This window comes from Vulpes lagopus, chromosome 3 (genome assembly GCF_018345385.1).
Source record: "Vulpes lagopus strain Blue_001 chromosome 3, ASM1834538v1, whole genome shotgun sequence".
NCBI classification, from domain to species: domain Eukaryota; kingdom Metazoa; phylum Chordata; class Mammalia; order Carnivora; family Canidae; genus Vulpes; species Vulpes lagopus.
Window position 1 is genome coordinate 32,993,115 of NC_054826.1, and position 18,008 is coordinate 33,011,122.

Genomic DNA, 18,008 nt, shown 5'->3' on the forward strand with positions numbered 1-18,008 from the left:
TGTTTGTGTGTCTGCTGGCAGGCTGTGGGGCCCAGCCTGGGGTTTGAGAGAGCCAGGCCTCTCTGCAGGGTAATAGCTCTATTGTATTTCACCCCGTGGACTCCAGGCAACTTATTACTGCTAACCAGCCCCCCCAACTCTGCTTCAATCAAACAAGCCTCCTGTGAAATTGGATGGAAGGCAGGAATTTCTATAGCAAACTAGATAGCACCTGTCTTTCTTGGCCACAGAAGACCCAGCCGATTTAGGGAAAGGGATTTTTAAGAAGAGGTGCTTTAGTTTATTTGTGAAAACCCACATAATGAAGTTGGAGACGGCTCCCAGAGAACCTGGTTGACTAGACCAAAGGGATTAGAGGTGGGGGAGAGGCTGTTGGAGGGCTGCTGCCTGAGGCCTGGATAGAAAAGGTCCAACCAGATAGAGGAGCAAGACAGGATGTGAAAGAAGTCCCAAGGTCCCAAGGGGAAAGAGACTGACTTGTCTAGCAGAACTATACTGGCAGAATTAGGGGTGGTGGGGGGCGGGGGGGCCTGTCTACACAGCTGGAACTGAGCTCACTGCCAGACACCAAGGGGCCATTCCTGGGCTTGCCCTCCATCTCTAGCTTCCCTTGGTGTCTCTAGCAGAAGTAGAATTTGAGACTAAGGAGACTGTGGATCCTAACCCATTTCCGCCTAATGTTTCTTTCTGAAAATTATCAGACATACAGAAAAGCTTCAAAAGAATTGTACATTGATGCTCATGTTTCACCATCTAGGTCCTGGAGTTAGCATTTCTCTTCCTGCTTGATCACATATCTGTCCATCCCTCTCTCCATCTGTCAATCTATTTTACTTTTTCAGATGTTTCAGAGTAAGTTGCAGAGAGCCCCTGGTGCAAATTAACAGTTGAACAATAGATTGCAGTGACATATGAAAGGAGACATTTTGTTGTTAAATTTGTTGTTCCATAATTCCTCCAAAAAACTTCTTACCAATCTTGCGGAACTCCCTCCCACAATGTCTTTTATTTCTGGGCTGTCAAGTTCAAAGGTCTCCGGGGGCCTGCGAGGCAATGTAAGGGAGTGAAACAGCTCTGGTATATGGCTGTGGAGAGTGGTAAGAGCTGAGGGGACCCAGAGAGCACCTACTTCATGGAGAGGAGTGTCCACTGTCAACTCCTGCCCACTGCTGCCATGTGAGACTCATGAGAATGTTTTGTGAAATCTTCTACTTTGAAGTATTTACAGACTGGACAAAGGTCATCAAAGATGACTTTTGTGTATGAGTTTTCTGTTGCTGCCATGGCAGGTTACCAGAAACTTAGCAGTTTAAACAACACAAAGTTATTCTTAACAGCTCTGCAAGTCAGAAGTCCACCATGGGTCTCACTGGGTTAAAATCAAAGTGTTGACCAGGCTGCATTCCCTTCTAGGAGCCTGGGGGAATCTTGCTTATATGGGGTTGTTGGCAGACTGGTTATGAAAAGTGAAACTCTTTTTTTCTTGCTGGCCATTAGCTGAGGAATCATTCCCAGCTTCTAAAGGAAGCTTTCCTTGGCTTATGCCCACTTATGCCCACTTTCCTTGGCTTATGACCCTCTTCCTTCATCTTCAAAGCCAGCAATGGTGAGTTGAGTCCCTCTCACACTTCAGTTCTCTACTTTTTCCTTCTCAAACTCTGACTCATCCAGAAAGGTTCTCTACCTTTAAGGACACCTGTGGTTATATTGGACCTACTTGGGTAATCCAGGCTCCTCAAACCATCTCAAGGTTCTTAACCTTAACCACCTCTGCAAAGTCCCCTTTGTCATGTAAGCTTCTGAGGATTAAGGTGTAGACATCTTCGGGCTGCTACTCTGTCTACCATACGTAGCTTCTGACTGGAGACAAGGCAAACAGTTTTGTCATTCCCTCTGGGCCTCCCTGGTCCTCAGGTCCCATATTCTGGGCCCTGCGAAAACCCCTAATATCTCTAATTAAATCAACCCCACAGAAAAAAGGAAATGAAGGACAAAAGGAATATCAAATGTTATATAACGAGATTGTTAGTAGTGCTATTGGTATTGCTTTTCTGAAACAATTATATATTATAGGAAAAAGCAAATAAGTAACTATGCTAATGTTAAGAACCTAGATTTTTAGCAAAAGAGGTAAAATATATAAAACCAGACAAAACATCACAAGAAAACTATAAACCAATATCTGTTTTGGATGTAGATGCAAAAATCCTCAATAAAATACTAGCAAACCAAATTCAACAATATATAAGAAGGATTATATACCATGACCAAGTAGGGTTTATCCTAGGAATACAAGGTTGGTTCAACATATGAAAATCAATGTTATACACTTAATTAATAGAATAAAGAACAAAACTATATGATCATTTCAGTAGATGCAGAAAAGCATTTGACAAAATCCAACACTCTTCCATGATAAAAAACACTCGACAAATTCAGAATATAAGGGAACTTCATCAAGTTTATAAAGAACATCTATGAAAAACCCACATTAACATTATATTTATTGGTGAAATATTGTAAGCTTTTCCTCCTAAGACCAGGAACAAAATATGGGTTTATGCTCTTGCCACTTCTATTCAACGTTGTACTGTTCAACTGTAACCAAAGCAGTTAGACAAGAAAAAGAAATAAAAGCATCTAGATTGGAAAAAGTGAAACTCTACTTGCTCATGACATTGTCTTATGTATAGAAAATCCTAAGGAATACACACATACACAGAAATTCATAGAACTAATAAGTGAGTTCAGCAAGTTGTAGGATACAAGTTCGGTATACAAAAATCAATCGTATTTCTATACATTAGTGAGAAAAATCTAAAAACAAAATGCATATTTACTAGACATTTCTCCAGAGAAGTTCTACAAATGGCTAACAAGCATTTGAAAATATACTCAAAATCATTAGTCATTAGGAAAATGCAAGTCACACCATAATGAGATACCACTTCACACCCACTAGGATGGCTATAATCAAAAGGATGGACAATAACAAGAGTTGGACAGCATGTGAAGAAATCAGAACACTCAGAGGTTGCTAGTGGAAATGTAAAATGTTCCCACAACTTTGGAAAACAGTTTGACAGTTCCTCAAAGAGTTAAGCATGGATTTACCATATGGCGTAGCAGTTCTACTCCTTGGCATATACACAAGAGAACTGAAAACACAGTTACACAAAAACTTATACATGAATATTCGTAGAGCATTATTCATAATAGCCAAAAGGTAGAAACAACTCAAATATCAATCAATTGATGAATACATAGATAATATATAGTATACCCATACAGTAGAATATTATTCAGCCATAAAAGGAATGAAGTACTGATACATGCTACAACATAGATGAACCTCAAAGTCATGTTCAGTGAAAGAAGCCAGACACAAAAGGCCACATATTAATGTTCTGCTTACATAAAACATCCAGGATAGGAAAACTAATGGAAACAGAAAGCAAATTAGTGGTTACTAAAGACTGAGGGGAGGGATAATGGATAGTGACTGCTGATGGATATGAAGTTTATTTTGGGGACGATTAAAATGTTCTGGAATTAGATAGTGGTAATGGTTGTACAACTTTGTGAGGATATTAAAAACTACTGGGTCACTTGGGTGGCTCAGTCAGTTAAGTGTCTGCCTTCAGCTCAGGTCATGATCTTAGTCGTGGGATGGAGCCCTGTGTCACACTCTGCTCAGCAAGGAGTCTGCTTCTCTCTGTCTCACATTCTCACTCTCTCTCAAGTAAATAAATAAAATCTTTTAAAAAAAATAGTGAATTATACACTTTAAAAGGGTGAATTTTATGTTGAATTTTATGGTATGTGAATTATATCTCAATTAAAAAGAACATGCAATATAAAATTAAGGTTCAGTAAAACTCTGTTGTCCTACATATTAAATATAAAACTTCAGCATGAACTCATGATGTTATGTATGAAAATATATTTCTAGCTCAGGAGTGCTTGGATGGCTTAGTCAGTTAAGCGTCTGCCTTCAGCTCGTGGTCACGATCCCAGGGTGCTAGGATTGAGCCCCACACCGGGCTCTGTGCTGGGTGTGGAGTCTGCTTGATATTCTCTCCATCTCCCTCTGCCCCTCCCCAACTTCCTCCACCCCTTTCCTTCTGTCTGTACTTTTCCTATATTTTCCTGTACCTCAACCAAATAGTTGATGTGGTAATTTTCCTTCATTATAGTATCCCAACTAGTAAATGATAGAATAAGAGTCTCACCATTTTGCAAACCCGTGATGATGAAATGAAGGATTTAGGCATTGATCATCAGTGGCCACCAACATTACAAAAGGAAAGACAACTGGACAGTATGTGTCTCCTGTAGGAGGCTCACACCACTATGAAGAGGTTGCCAGAGTATCTCATCAAAGTAGGCTAAGCCTCTAGATCTCACTACTGATTTACAGGAACCAAAGAGGGGTGGACAGAGGAACATGTTCAGAGACACCACAAAAACGCAAGCGGCAAAATGCAGACTGTAGGAAATCTGATAGCACAAATGACCCAGTTTCTTCAAGAAAGAAATTGTAAGGAAAAAAGAGACTTAGAAGGCACATCAGCTAGAGGCAGCATGTGGGCTTTGTCTTGATCTTGATTTAAACAACTATAAAAAGATAGAAGAAGATTGGCAGAACTTGAACACCAGCTAGATATTTGACGATATTAAGGAACTCTGTTAATTCTTTTAGCTGTTACATTGATATTAAAGATCCACAGGGGCAGGGCCCTCCACCCCCATGCTTACCATGGGACTGGTAGAGAGCAGAGGAAAAATATGCCCTCTGCAAGCAGAATCCAAGGAGTGAGCAGATGGGGCTGAGCCAGTGAAGCCCAGTTTATTCTTCCAGACTTGTGGGTAAAAGGTTTCTCTTCCACTGGTGAGGAGTGTGCAAGGGGTGAGGAGAGAGGCCAGAGCATTACTGAAGGACTCTCTTCTGTTTGGAATCATGAGGATGGGTAACCGTGTACCATGTACCTATGATGATTGAGGCTTAAACAGGTTAGCACATGGAGAGCACCCAACCCCAGTGCTGTTCCCTCAGTGCTGGCTGTTGTCAGTTTGTACCTGCTCTTATACAGAGTCAGGGTCGTCTTATATACATATCCCTGTGTACCGTGTGTGCAGGAATTGAAGGCAGGACTTCGGGATGCTAAGTGGAAGAGGTTCTAGTGACTGAGGTGTCCCTGGCTTTCAGTCATTCCCTAAAAGCTGTAAAGGAGTGGTATTTGTGGTTAGCCAAACTGTGTGCTTCTTGAGTTCTCTTGGCAAGACGAGAGCTGAACCTGTCCTCTCTTGTCCCCTGTGTCTCCCTCTAGCTGCAACAGTAAACGCTACCTGGAGACGCTCCCCAACACCAGCATCATCATCCCCTTCCACAACGAGGGCTGGTCCTCTCTCCTCCGCACTGTCCACAGCGTGCTGAACCGCTCACCCCCGGAGCTGATCGCCGAAATTGTGCTGGTTGATGACTTCAGTGATCGAGGTAGGGCCCACCCCAATCAGCTTCCTGGCCAAAGGGGAGGCAGATTTTCTTCAGCAGCACCAACATATGGGCCACCGTTTACTGATGCTTGCTGTGTACCTGGCTATGACTCTGGCCTTGTACACAGTATCTCATTTAGTTCCCACAACATGAAGTAGATTCTGTTTTTGTCCTGTTTATATTCATGTAGAAATGTACTAAACTGCAAATAACAGAAAACTCCATCAACAATAGCTCAAACCAGTAAGGGATTCATTCATTCATTCATTCATTCATTCATTTCATAATAAGATCCAGGATTGGTACAGCTGCCTCAGGCTATCATCAAAGAACCAGGCTTTTCTGTTCCTGCTGCCTCATCCTCATGGTCACACAATGGCTGATGTCTAGGAAGTCTGCCTTTCAGAGAAGAAGAAGGAAGAGGGGTAAAGAGAACAGAACCTCCCTTTTTCAAGATTTTGCCTTCTTATTCAGGAAAGTCTTCTCATTCAGGAAAGACTTTTGGCTAGAACTCTGACATCCAGGCATCCCTATCTGCCAGGATGGCTGCAAATATAAGTGTTTTGACTTGGGGCCTCTTGAATAGAGGTAGGAGAGGAAGAAGTGCAGTAGAGAAGCTATTGAGTGAGCCCTTTTACAGTATCTGTCACAGCATTCCACAGATGAGAAGACTGAACCACAGCTTGCCTGCTCTGAACGGGCTTGCTACTGTGGCTGTACCTGAAGGCCACAGGAGTGGAGTTATACTCACTTACTCTTGCCACCTGTGTACCAACCACAGCAGGGCCCTCTGTCCTAGAGCAGGCCAACTTCCATCCTGCCTTCGGGTCTTCCCCTGCTGTTCCCTCTGCCCAGGCACTCTCTTCCCAGATCTTCCCATGGCTGGCTCCTCCAGCACCACCGCCACTCACTCTTCTCCATGTGTGGTTGCACGGCTGTTTGTTGGCCTGTTTGTTGTTAGTCCTCCTTACTAGATCATTTGTGGTCCAGAGCAGGTGACTCATATCTGTGTGTGAATTAGTGAATGAATGAACAAGGAGGGAAGAAGGAAGGAAATGCATGGCGTGCGCGCACGCACACGCACTAGCTATACTAGCAGCAGGGTCCTCTTCAGTCACTGAGACAGATGTGGTTGGGGAAGACGCAGACATTCCTTCCATGCCTGGCGCTAGCCTATGTCTTTGTGCTCAGCCTTGGGTCCCTGTCACTTGTTTTCTGAAGCATCAGCTGTCCTGGAAAGTGGACCTATAACACTTGACAGGATCACTCTGTGCGTGTTGTGGGGCATTAGTCCTCCAGAGGTAGAATAAACCAGATATCAGCTGGATTAGAAACAAGTGTTTCTCCTTGCTCAATTAGAAAAGAATTTTAAGACCATCTAGCCTGCTGGCTTCCACTGTGCATCTCAGAGCAGTAAGGGTCCCAGGATGCTTTAGGGAGTACTATGAGCAGAATGGCGAACCTCACAGGTGCAGGTGGGATTCAGGTCCCTCTCCTGGCATGGTCTGTATTTGGTTTCTGAAGAGGAACTGCCCTGTTTAAAAATGTGTGATAATCACAGATGCTACTTAGCCTGCTCATTGTACAGGTGGGAAACCCAAGGACTGGGGCATGGACAGGCTTAACTAGAGCACACAGCTGGCTGGTTGCAGAGAAGGGACGAGAAGCTCATCTCTGGGCTCCCAGTGTAGCCTGTCCCTCCTCACCTTGGCTGGCTACGAAAAACATCTATAGACGTGCATTACTCTTTTCTATCCCCAAGGACACTTCTCAATAAATTACTTTTCCATTGTATTAAAGAGCAGAGTTTTAGCTACAAAAGAGCTCATTATCAAACACATCCTATCCTGGACTGTAACGGTTTCCATCTCTAATATCCCAGTGATAAAAATAACATGATGCAATCCCCACCCCCTCAATAATAAAAGAATGTGACAGTCTTGAGGAAGAAGAGACAAATTTCATGAGAATTCCATCTTCTAAGTGCATCTCTTTCTCCAGAGAGCAAAAACACTGATCCAGTGCGGTGCCATGGCCAGACCCTAATAAGACAGGGAAGAGAAGAGATACTAGCCCACTTCTCAGTGGCCCCTGTCACCCCTTTTTCTCAATGAATCAGGCATGCAGCCCAGAGGTGAACTCTTTCTTCTGCCTCTCAGTCCTGAGCATTAGCTGTCAGATTCCACAACCTGCATTTTTCAGAAAAGCAATCATTATTCATGCTTTGAGAAGAAATTCTTAAGGCGGCTTTGGAAGAAAACTTACTCAGCAGTGATTGTTTTAAAAATGAGATTTGGGAGAAACAATTTCAGAACTATGGAGAGGCCTGTCCAAAGTACAGCAAATATGGGCCATCATAAAAGACAGATTTCTCTGGGCCGTCTGAGCAGAGGCAGTTCTCAGAGTCGAAATTCACTGATGCTAACTACAGGCTAGATTGGCACTGCCCAGCAGAAGGCATTTTGCTCTGAAATGAGTCTCCTCCAGGATCCTCAGGGCAACTAATTGTAATTCAGCTAAGGGTTGAGACCTCGGGTAGGAGACAAAATTGGAGCAGATGAATGCTTGAAATAAGATCCAGAGCTTTGTGCAGGCAGCCCTGGGGACTAGACTAGAGGCTGATGCTGACCCCAGAATAATCCTGGCCTTGCCTGCAAATAGAGTGCTGCAGAGTTTTCCAGGGGTGTCCAAAAGCTCTTCAAATGTCTGAGCTTTGCTTGAGGATTAGGAGGACATAGAGGTGTTTTTGCCCTAGTGGGAGAGAGAGAGATGAGGGTGTAGAGGAGCAGATCTGCCTCCAGATTACACTGCCCAGATGGGAGATTTTTTATTAGAAGAAACAAGAGAGACCTCTGTTGATTTGTTGTTGTTTTTTTCCTATTCCTTTTTCTCCTTCTCCCCATTTTTAAATAGGGTTGGTTTTGCAGAAAAATAGGATATATAGTAATGGAAAGGGTTATGCCCTTGACTGAATAGTGGGCTACCTGGAGTTATGAGGTACAGAAATGAAAGGCTATAGTATGATCTCATGGACAGTATCCTCCCCAGTTCAACTCCCTATCAGGGAAAACACACACACACAAACGTGTACAGGGAATAGTGCCCTGGAAGGAAATCTTAAGCAGGTGTTTCAAGTGTTTGCAGAGCTCCTGATGGATTGTCAGCAGTGATTGGTACTGGGAGGATTATGGACATTGCTGGGCCACTGGCTCACACAGTAGAGACCCTCACCAATAGAGCTAGAGTCAGTCCTCTTTCCATGATGGGCTTATTAATTCTGACTTGCACTTTCATATCATGCCAGTCATGGGGACCCATCAAGGACATCCATTTTGCCCTGTCCTGATCTGCCTTTCACCATACCACTCTTGACACTGCCCCTAAGCATACCCATCTGTTCTCTCTCAGCCTTCGTTTGCTTCTGGGACCCCCACAACTAATTGGAGTGTCTATTCCCCACTTACATTATACTGTTTCAGTTCTTTTAGCATGAGTTTTGTACTGTTTTTTTGTTTCTCTTTACACTTGTCCTGATTTAATTCATATTCATATATTCAACAGAATTCATGAATTGATCATACTGGGTGCTGTACTAGGTGCTGGGGATATAAGGATTAAAACAGACCACCCCCACTCCCCACAGCAAAGGCTCACATACATAAGGGGCAGATAGATGAGGTCTCAATCATAAGACCATGGAATGTGTGCCCCTTGGTGGAGATCCAGGTTCTGTGGAGCACAGAGAAGGTCATGGAAGATTTCCCAGAGAAAATTCCAGCTAAACTCAATCCTAAGGGATAAGTAGATACTACTCCCGGGTGCATGGGGGGGCAGGGGCAAAGAGTTGGAGGTGGAGAGAACAGCATGAGCCGGGACTAGGAGTGGAGGAGAAAACGGACAAAGTATAGAAAGAGCTATTGATATAACCTCATCACTTGTAGGCAATTACTATTAGCTTTTAGGCTACAGCCCCCCCCCCCAATCAGGGTTCTTTTTTTTTTTTAATAGACTTTATTTTGTATATCAGCTTTAGGTTCACTGCAACATTAAGCTGAAAGTACAGAGTTCCCATATACCCCTCTACCCCTACCCCATACATAGCTAGCCCCCAGGCCCCATCAGTGCTCTGCACCTGCATCAGAGTGGTTCATTTGTGACAACTAACGGACCTACGTTAACCCATTATCAATAATATATATTGACCCAAATATATAGTTTTATGTTGGGTTCACTCCTTGTTGTATATGACAAATGGGTTTGTCATGTATGAAGGGTTTGGGTTTGGACAAATGTATGAAGACATATATCCACCATTATGGTGTCATACTGAATAGTGTCACTGCCTTAAAACTCTTCTGTGCTCTTCCTTTTCATCCTTCTCTCTGCCTAACCCCTGGCAGCCACTGCCCTGCTTGCTGTCTCCATAGTTTTACCTTTTCCAGAAGGTCTAATATAACTGGAATCATTGTATGTAGCCTTTTCAGATTGGCTTCTCTTACTTAGTAATAAGCATTTAAGGTTTCTCCTTGTCTTTTTATGGCTTGTAGCTCATTTCCTTTTGGTGCAGACTAATACTCCATTATCTGGATGTATCACAGTTTATCTACTCCTCTGCGAAAGGACATCTTGGTTGCTTCCAAGTTTGGGTAGTTATAAATAAACCTATTATAAATGTCCAGACACAGGTTTTTGTGTGTATATGTTTTAGCTCACGTAGGTAAACACCAAGGAGCACAATTTCTGAATTACATAGGAAGAGTATGTTTAGTTGTGTAAGACTCTCTTCCAAAGCACCTGTACCATTTTGTATTCCTACCAGCTATGAATGAGAGTTGCTGTTGCTCCACATTTGGTCTTGTCATTGTTCCAGATTTTTGCCATTTATTAGGTATGTAGGAGTATCTTGTTCTCACTTGCATTTCCCTATGACCTTTACTGTTGCATCTTTTTACATGCTTATCTACCACTTGCATGTCTTGTTTGGTTTCCAGTGTCTTTTCATTTCCATTTTCTTTACTATAAGGTTGATTCATTGATTGATTGATTGATTGATTGATGTGAGAGAGAGAGCTCAAGCAGGAGAGGGGCAGAGGGAGACAGAGAAACAGACTCCTCTCTGAGCAAGAAGCCCCATGTAGGGCTCAATCCCAGGACTCTGAGATCATGACCTGAGCCAAAGGCAGACACTTAACTGACTGAGCCACCGACGGGCCATTTCCTTATTCTTACCCTCCTAATCCCCCTTTAGTTCCATTCCAACTGGGGTAACTAATGTTAATAGTCTGGTGTGCATTATTCTGCATAATTATACTAACATGTAACAACGTGTAATAACAAGAACTAATACTTACTGAGTGCTTACTCTGTGCTAAGTGAATTCACTCATTCATTACCAGGCCACTCTTGTGGGGCTGTCATTCCCAGTGTGAAAACCACTGGACTCAATGATCTCAAATCTCTTTTTTTCTACCTGAAAAGATCATATTTTAAATCCCCAATTTACAGATGAGAAAACTGAGATACAGAGAGCTTTAAGGAAGTAGCCAGTGCATATTTAATCCAAAGAGGCAGAGCTTTGATTTAAAACCGTGAATACTGATGCTAAAGCCTTTAGCCCTAATCTTTACATGGTTTTTTTTTTTTTTTCCTTTTAATGGGGTCATCCTGTACACATTACTCTTTTTACTCCTGTTAATGTATCACAGACATCCCTTGGGTCAAAAGATATAGAGCTAACTCAACTGTTTTTTAATAGCTAGATAATGTACCATAATGTGAATCTACATTCAGTGCCTTCACATTGCACTTTGTGTAGTGGACATCCAGTCATATTTAACTTTGTATCCAGGTTGCTTTCACTTAACTTTCTACCACCAGTTCCCCTTGTCATTATAAACTGTCACAACTCTCTGCCTCTGAGTCAACTGTGAAGAAGAGACAGGAGTCAGATGACCCCAGAATATCAGCTGTGTTGTTGGAGAGGTTGATCCAGAAAACCCCACATCGATCTGTTCCTGCTGCTTCCCTCCTGAACTAACTGACCCAGGGACGAGCTTAGCAGCTGAGGAATCATAAGCCTCCCTGGCAGGGCAGAGCCTGTGCCGATGAGCACACCACAGGGAGGAAAGGATGAAGCAGGCCGTGTGGGGAGAATGACTGTTTTTTGGCCTGCCCAGTGCCACCCCCCTGACCACCCCAGAAGGGAAATACTCTTCCCTCTACGGTATGAGGGCAGGAGAAATAGTTCTATCTTATAGATGAGAAAACAAAGGCTCAAAGAGATGGGCGGTAAGTGGCTTAACCTGCTTACCTGCCATTACAGTACAGTACTCCTCCTCTTATTGGTGGGGGGATGTCTTAAGAACCCCAGTGGATGCCTGAAACCACACACAGTACCAAGCTCCATATTTACCACATTTTTCCTATCCATACATACATGTAATAAAGTTTAATTTATAAATTATACACAGATTAATAAAACTAATAATCAAATACAATAATTATAACGATATACTGTAATAAAAGCTGTGTGAATGTGGTTTTTCTGTCTGTCACTCAAAATATATTCTTGTGTTATACTCACTCTTCTTCTTGTGATGATATAAGATGATACAATGCCTCCAGGATGAAGTGAAGTGAGATGAATGATGTAGGCACTGTGATGTGGCATTAGGCTACTGTTGACCTTCTGACCATAAGTCAGAAGGAGGGTCACCTGGCTCCTGAACCATTGATGACTGGAGGTAGCTGAAACCAGAGAACGCAAAACCACAGATAAATGGGGACTACGCTAGTCTCCTCCTGGTCGGGAATCCCACTTGACAGGAGGGATTGATCTTCCCCCCGATGGGCTCTGTAATCTTAAGAATCCCACATCTTAAGCATCAGTCTCTAGGGTGTCTTACCACTGAAAATCCACAGGCTTCTTGGTTCCCTTCTCCTGTATATCTTTGACATCCAGAACGCTTCTCCCTTGGAATCCAAAGGAGAGGACTATTAAGAAGATTAGAGCTGTTACAGAATATCAATTAGTTTATAATGAGGGAAATCTATAAACCTTTTGGTGGGTATCTGGCAGGAACAACAGATGCAGGAGTCAATATTTTTATGGGATATTTTGTGCATCTTTTAAAAAAAATTCGTGAATCAAGCACTGTATAAATGATTTACTGAGATAGCAAAAAAAAAATCAAATAAATCGCTCAGATTGCATCTGAAGCATCAAAAGCTCTGATGTTTGGGAAAGAATCATTTCTGTAGTGGAAAAGAGCTGCATTGTATTTTCAGAAAGGTGACACTTCTATTGAGGTGGGTGAGCCTTCTACATTTTAAAAACTTGGTGCAGCACAACTGTGCTAAATTGCTGATATTCTCCTGATTTTCTTGTGAGGATTAAAATCTAACCCTTTTACTGTTTTAGTGTTTCCTTGAAAACATAATGGGGGGAAACAAAACCCAAGATAGCAGGTTATTATTGGAGGTCTTTGGAATAAGGCCCCCGGAAGGAGGACCACAGAAAGCCCTCGGCTTAGGGCTGACATGAATTGTTATTTATTCAGGGTCTTGAGGGAGATGAAATTTGAAGCTGAAATGAAAGTAAGAGGTTCCTTAGTACCTAACTTGATTTGGTTCAAACCAACCAAGTCTTTTTACATCATTCACACTTAGCTTATTTGGTGGGGAGCTGAAAGGCCTCATCTTATCTGCATCCCAGAAAGGATATGGCAATAGCAGCAATAATAATAATGCTGCATGGTACCTGTGTAGCATTTACTGTGGACCAGGCCCTCTTGTAAGTGATTTGAATAAGTCATATTTGATTTGATAGCAAGCTTCTTAGTTGCCAACATTTACCTAAAGGGAAAATTCATGCTTAGTAGAAAGTACAAACCAAAGTACAAGAAATAACCTTCCTCTATCTACCCTACCTCTTAGGTAAAACAACTTTTAGGTAAAAACAACAAAAAACTTTTAGGGAAAGAAATGTTTATGTCTAATAGATATGTCCTGCTGTTTTCATTCACTATAAATATCAGCCCCATTCTCTAAATAATACAGTTTCTAACCTGTTCCTGAAGCACACTGGCCAAAATATAGGCATTAGCTCTAACCTGCTTCCAGACACCCGACGCACAGGCAGCTATAAAATGAACCTACTGCATAAAGATGCTTCAGGCATTCTTCCCAATTTCCTTACAGAACTTCCAGCCCCTGAAAGGTTCAATCGTATCTTTATCAGGCACTCCCCAACATCAGCACCGATTTTGGTTTGATTTGAATCCAGAGGCACCATCAGAGTTGTAAACATTGGCAACTAAAAATCTAGCCAATTTTTATGGCCAAAAATAGGCAATACTTGACAGCTCTAAAGATCAAGAAGGCCCAATCCACACACTTACATGTTGTTTATTTATTCCAAAAATTAAAAGGAGAAAATTGCAGTCCTGCAATTTTGAGTTGAGTGCTCATGGGCATTGAAAGTTTAATTTCTCTCTTCAGTCTCTAGATTTACTATCTCAAATAGAAAATCTTCTAAAAATGCCATTTTGCATCATTTTATAGAACAAAGAAACAGGCATGTCTTAAGGCCATGATAACATCCCTTCCTCTTGTGTTACTTAGTGACATTGGTTCCTGTAAAGTATTAACAGATTCAGACTGCCTTTTCCAATGTTTCTGGATCCTGTGTACACTTACTTTCTTTTCTTGAAAGACCAATAATGCTCATTCTTCCCAGAATAATAAAAAAAATTAATTTTGTTCGCTTCATAAATGCAGACCTCTTCAGAGATGCCCACATTGTTTATGAGCATCCAGGAATCTCAAAATAACCATTAACTCCCACCATCAACTGTGTGTCCTCCCCTCCTGTGCCTATTAATGCATGGGATTTACCAGGCATTGCTAATAATCTGCAGTGAGCATGAATACAGGGGGGATTATAAAGCTATGTTTTGTGCCCAGTTTTTTCTCAGAAACTGTTAGGGTTTGTTTTTTGGTTTAACTTTTTCTGTATGCTCTCAGAATATATGGTCTAGAATATTCTAAATAACAGCTGCATTCCAATCTCTTTTAATGTAAAATTCAAACTAACCATCACCTTCCCAGAACCCCCACGACAGCCAGCAGATTTGTTTCAACCAGGTGGGAGGAAAGACCAGGCCTGACTTTCCCCAGAAAATATGTCCCTGATGCTGTAAGATAGAAGAAGCAGTGCTTGAACTCATGAGTGAATGGAAATGACCTATAAATAGACCTTGCTCCTGAGCAGAGTTGACTCTTCAGATTCTTCGTAGTAGACACAAAACCCTGTTTCCTTCCTGACTTCCGGCTGAGGGCCAATGAGGGACAGAGTCAGTTTGGTGAACTACTCCTTGCCCCCACTTTGTTCCTCTACTCCTGCAGGGACAGCTGTGCAGTAATACCACCCAGCCATGGGGATAGCTCAATAAATGGTCCTTGTTAATGATCCTATTATGGTGGTGGCAGCTATTATTACTATTAGCTGGAATGGTGGAGTGCTGGGTGCTGAGCTACCCCATCCACCTCAAAGTCCTGTTATAGGGTTTAGATGAAATCAGAAATGCATAAAAGCCTCATGAGCTAAAAATTCAATAAGGACTTTGAAGAGAATGCTGATTTCCATGGAAGGAAAGAACCCCAAGGAACCACCAGCCAGCTGGCCAAGGAGAAAGTGACCTCAAGGACAGTCAGCCTGCACCTGGAGTGTGTCCCCTGTGGTCTCCAGTTCCAGTGGGGTTCAAGCTGTAGTATGTGACTCTCCTATGTCAGCGTCAACTGAGGAGCTTGTTAAAATGCAGAGTAGCAGGGCCCACCCACAGAGATGGACTCAGTGGTAATCCACATTCTTAACCAGCTCCTCATCCTAGTTTGATAGCACTGAAATGATGCTTAGATTTGGAAAACTCTGGATTCCAGGAATGGCAGAACAGATATCACAAACAGATGCTATGTGATGTAGTCGGATGGTGATTTCTTTGAGCTTGTGTGCTGTCTGGGCTGCCTGAGGTGCAAACACACATGGCCTTTGTGGAAGGAGTCGAGTTCAGCCCCCGCCAGATCCCTGTTTTCCAGGATACCTCATCACAAATAAGTGCCAGCCTGGAACAGGCCGTGTGGATTTATGGTCCCACATTTAATTTCAACTGCTATTCATTAATCCTGATGATCTCACTTAAATTATTAAACAGTCATATTCCAATTTTGAGGGCACTAATTATATCCTCAAGAGGCTGTTATTATCTGGATGATCACCATACACTCAGCCAACACCAGACTGTTTTCTCCCCACTCATCAGAATTTTATACTTTTTCAGGGTTTTTTTCATTGCTGAGTATGTGTGTTTCATGTGACAAGATCTCATTGCTGAGGAGATATGAAATACTAGAACAGGGGCTCTCAAATTTTGGTGTACATAGGAATCACATGGGAAGTACATTTAGCATGCAGATTCCCAAGCCCCACTCCAGTAGACATCCAGGTTCTCTGTCTGGGTAGAGCCCGGGAATCTTTTGCCTCTCTTTCTGGGGATTCTGATGCAGGTGATCCCAGAAGCACCATAGGGAGACTGAAGTCCCAAGAGGGGAAAGCTCTCATTCAATGCCCTGCAGCAGAGCCACAACCCACATCTCTGGCCCCCTTGTAAAGATCAAATGAAATAATAGATGAGAGAGGGCTTTGGAAAGTATTCAGCACTCTATAAATACAAGGAGGCACTATTATTTTCAAGCTAGAACGGCCTTGTGACAGAAATGGCTTGGTACTTTCCCTCTAAATTACCATAATCACCTGTTTGAGGCCCCAACCAAACTCATAACTCTAAGTGCAGCAGGCATCGAAGAAATTCCTCCTGAGACATCCAGTTAAAAAAAAAAAAAAAAAAGGTCTTTTAATGTGAGAATGTGCTTGGGTCCCTGCCTGGTCCTCCATCAAAAGCTCTCTGCCTTTTTTGTTACTAGTCCCATCTTTTCTGGAGTAGACCAACATCTCCTCCAACCTGAGGGCACCTGACTTCAAAGCCCTGTTCTCTGGCACGTGGATTTCTGGCCTCTCCTGAGACATTTAAAACTCACACACAAACGTTTTGCCCCCAAAGGGCTTCCTCCATAGGAGCCTACTTCTAACCACATTCATAACTTTGGAAATAGAAAAGCTCAAGGAGGGTACCCTGGGTTTTGGTTCTTTCAGCTCCATGTACTCACCTCTTGAGGTTTGCCTCAAGTGTCTCATGAGACCAGGTGGGCAATGCTGATGGCCTGCGCCAGGTCTGTCCTACTGTGTCACGCTGAGCTGGGTGGCTCTTGGGAAAGTGTTTCCTCATTTTGAATTAAAATCATTCTGCTCTGAAACATCCGTCAGCCGGGCTTATTTCTGCCCTGATCTTCCCACAGCTCCCTCCAGGTTTCAGAAGACCCTGTTTGTATCTCCACCCCCACATTCCTTCCACTGCAAGATAGTTTTCTTAAAAACGTGGTGGTAGAGTAAGTTCAAGAGCAGACACTCTGGTTTTATTCACATTTCAACCTTTATTTTTAAATATTTCTTCCACACTCCCACGGATCCTATCTCTTAGCAAGCTCTCCACATGCAAAATCTCAAGTTCAGGCATTTGCAAGTTACCCACATGCAAAATCTATTTTTAAATCTGGAAGAAATCAAGGCTTTCTGCTGATGGTAAGAAGCCTAGTGTTTCCAGGCAGCACGACTTCAGAGTTTAGGGAATTTCTGCTCTACTTTCAGGAATCTCAAGCCAGCCTGCACATTTTTGAGATGAGAAGTGCAAGCCCACCAGGCACTTCAGTCAGAGGGCAGGTTCGTGATAAAATCCTGCTCCCATTCAGGAGCACCTGCTGCTGGTTGGGCATACCACCCCCGCAAGCTATCAGGCATCTGCAGAAGTCAGGACACAGTCCTATCTCCCAGTCCAAGCTGTACCCAGTGGGTATGCTGCTGCTGGCCTGGCCATCCTCTGGGCTCAAAGGACAAGGGTTACAGCTGCAAGTATAAACCCCCTGGTTATGTCTTTTTTTTTTTCCCTTCCCTGACTTACTGTGTGAGCCAAATAGGCACCAAAGCTCATCCTTGAATACATTTCCCAACCAGTGCAGCTGACTATCCACCCCATTTTAACATTTGAGCTAGCTGCTAATGGAGCACATCCAATATAGACTTGTAATAGGACTGAACAGCATTCTTAGTCCTCTCACGAAGGCATTTACTCTCATGACAATTTCTTTAGCTATTCACCAGTGTCTGTAGCTAACTTAACTACAAAAGCCCACCTTAACAGTACCAGGGATCAACTTTTATGACCATCGACTCCCCTAAAGATACTGTTATTTTATAAGGGTATAAAATTGTGAATGTGCAAATTATTTTAAAAAATTAAATGCAAAACTTAAACCTTAAGTTCTTTGGGCTTTGAATCCTTGGGTTCTAAGGAACCTTGCTCTAGAGTAAGACAGTGGGGTGACATTGAACTAGCACTTA

At 42.7% G+C, this 18,008-nt stretch overlaps 1 protein-coding gene across 1 annotated transcript in view; it reads left to right on the top strand.

The window, feature by feature from the left end:
- GALNT10 (polypeptide N-acetylgalactosaminyltransferase 10) overlaps window positions 1–18,008 on the top strand; it is a 216,815-nt gene that overhangs the window by 120,525 nt on the left and 78,282 nt on the right. Inside the window, exon 4 of the mRNA XM_041749418.1 lies at window positions 5,331–5,497. Coding sequence (XP_041605352.1) covers window positions 5,331–5,497 — 167 coding nt within the window. The remainder of the gene's footprint in view (window positions 1–5,330; window positions 5,498–18,008) is intronic.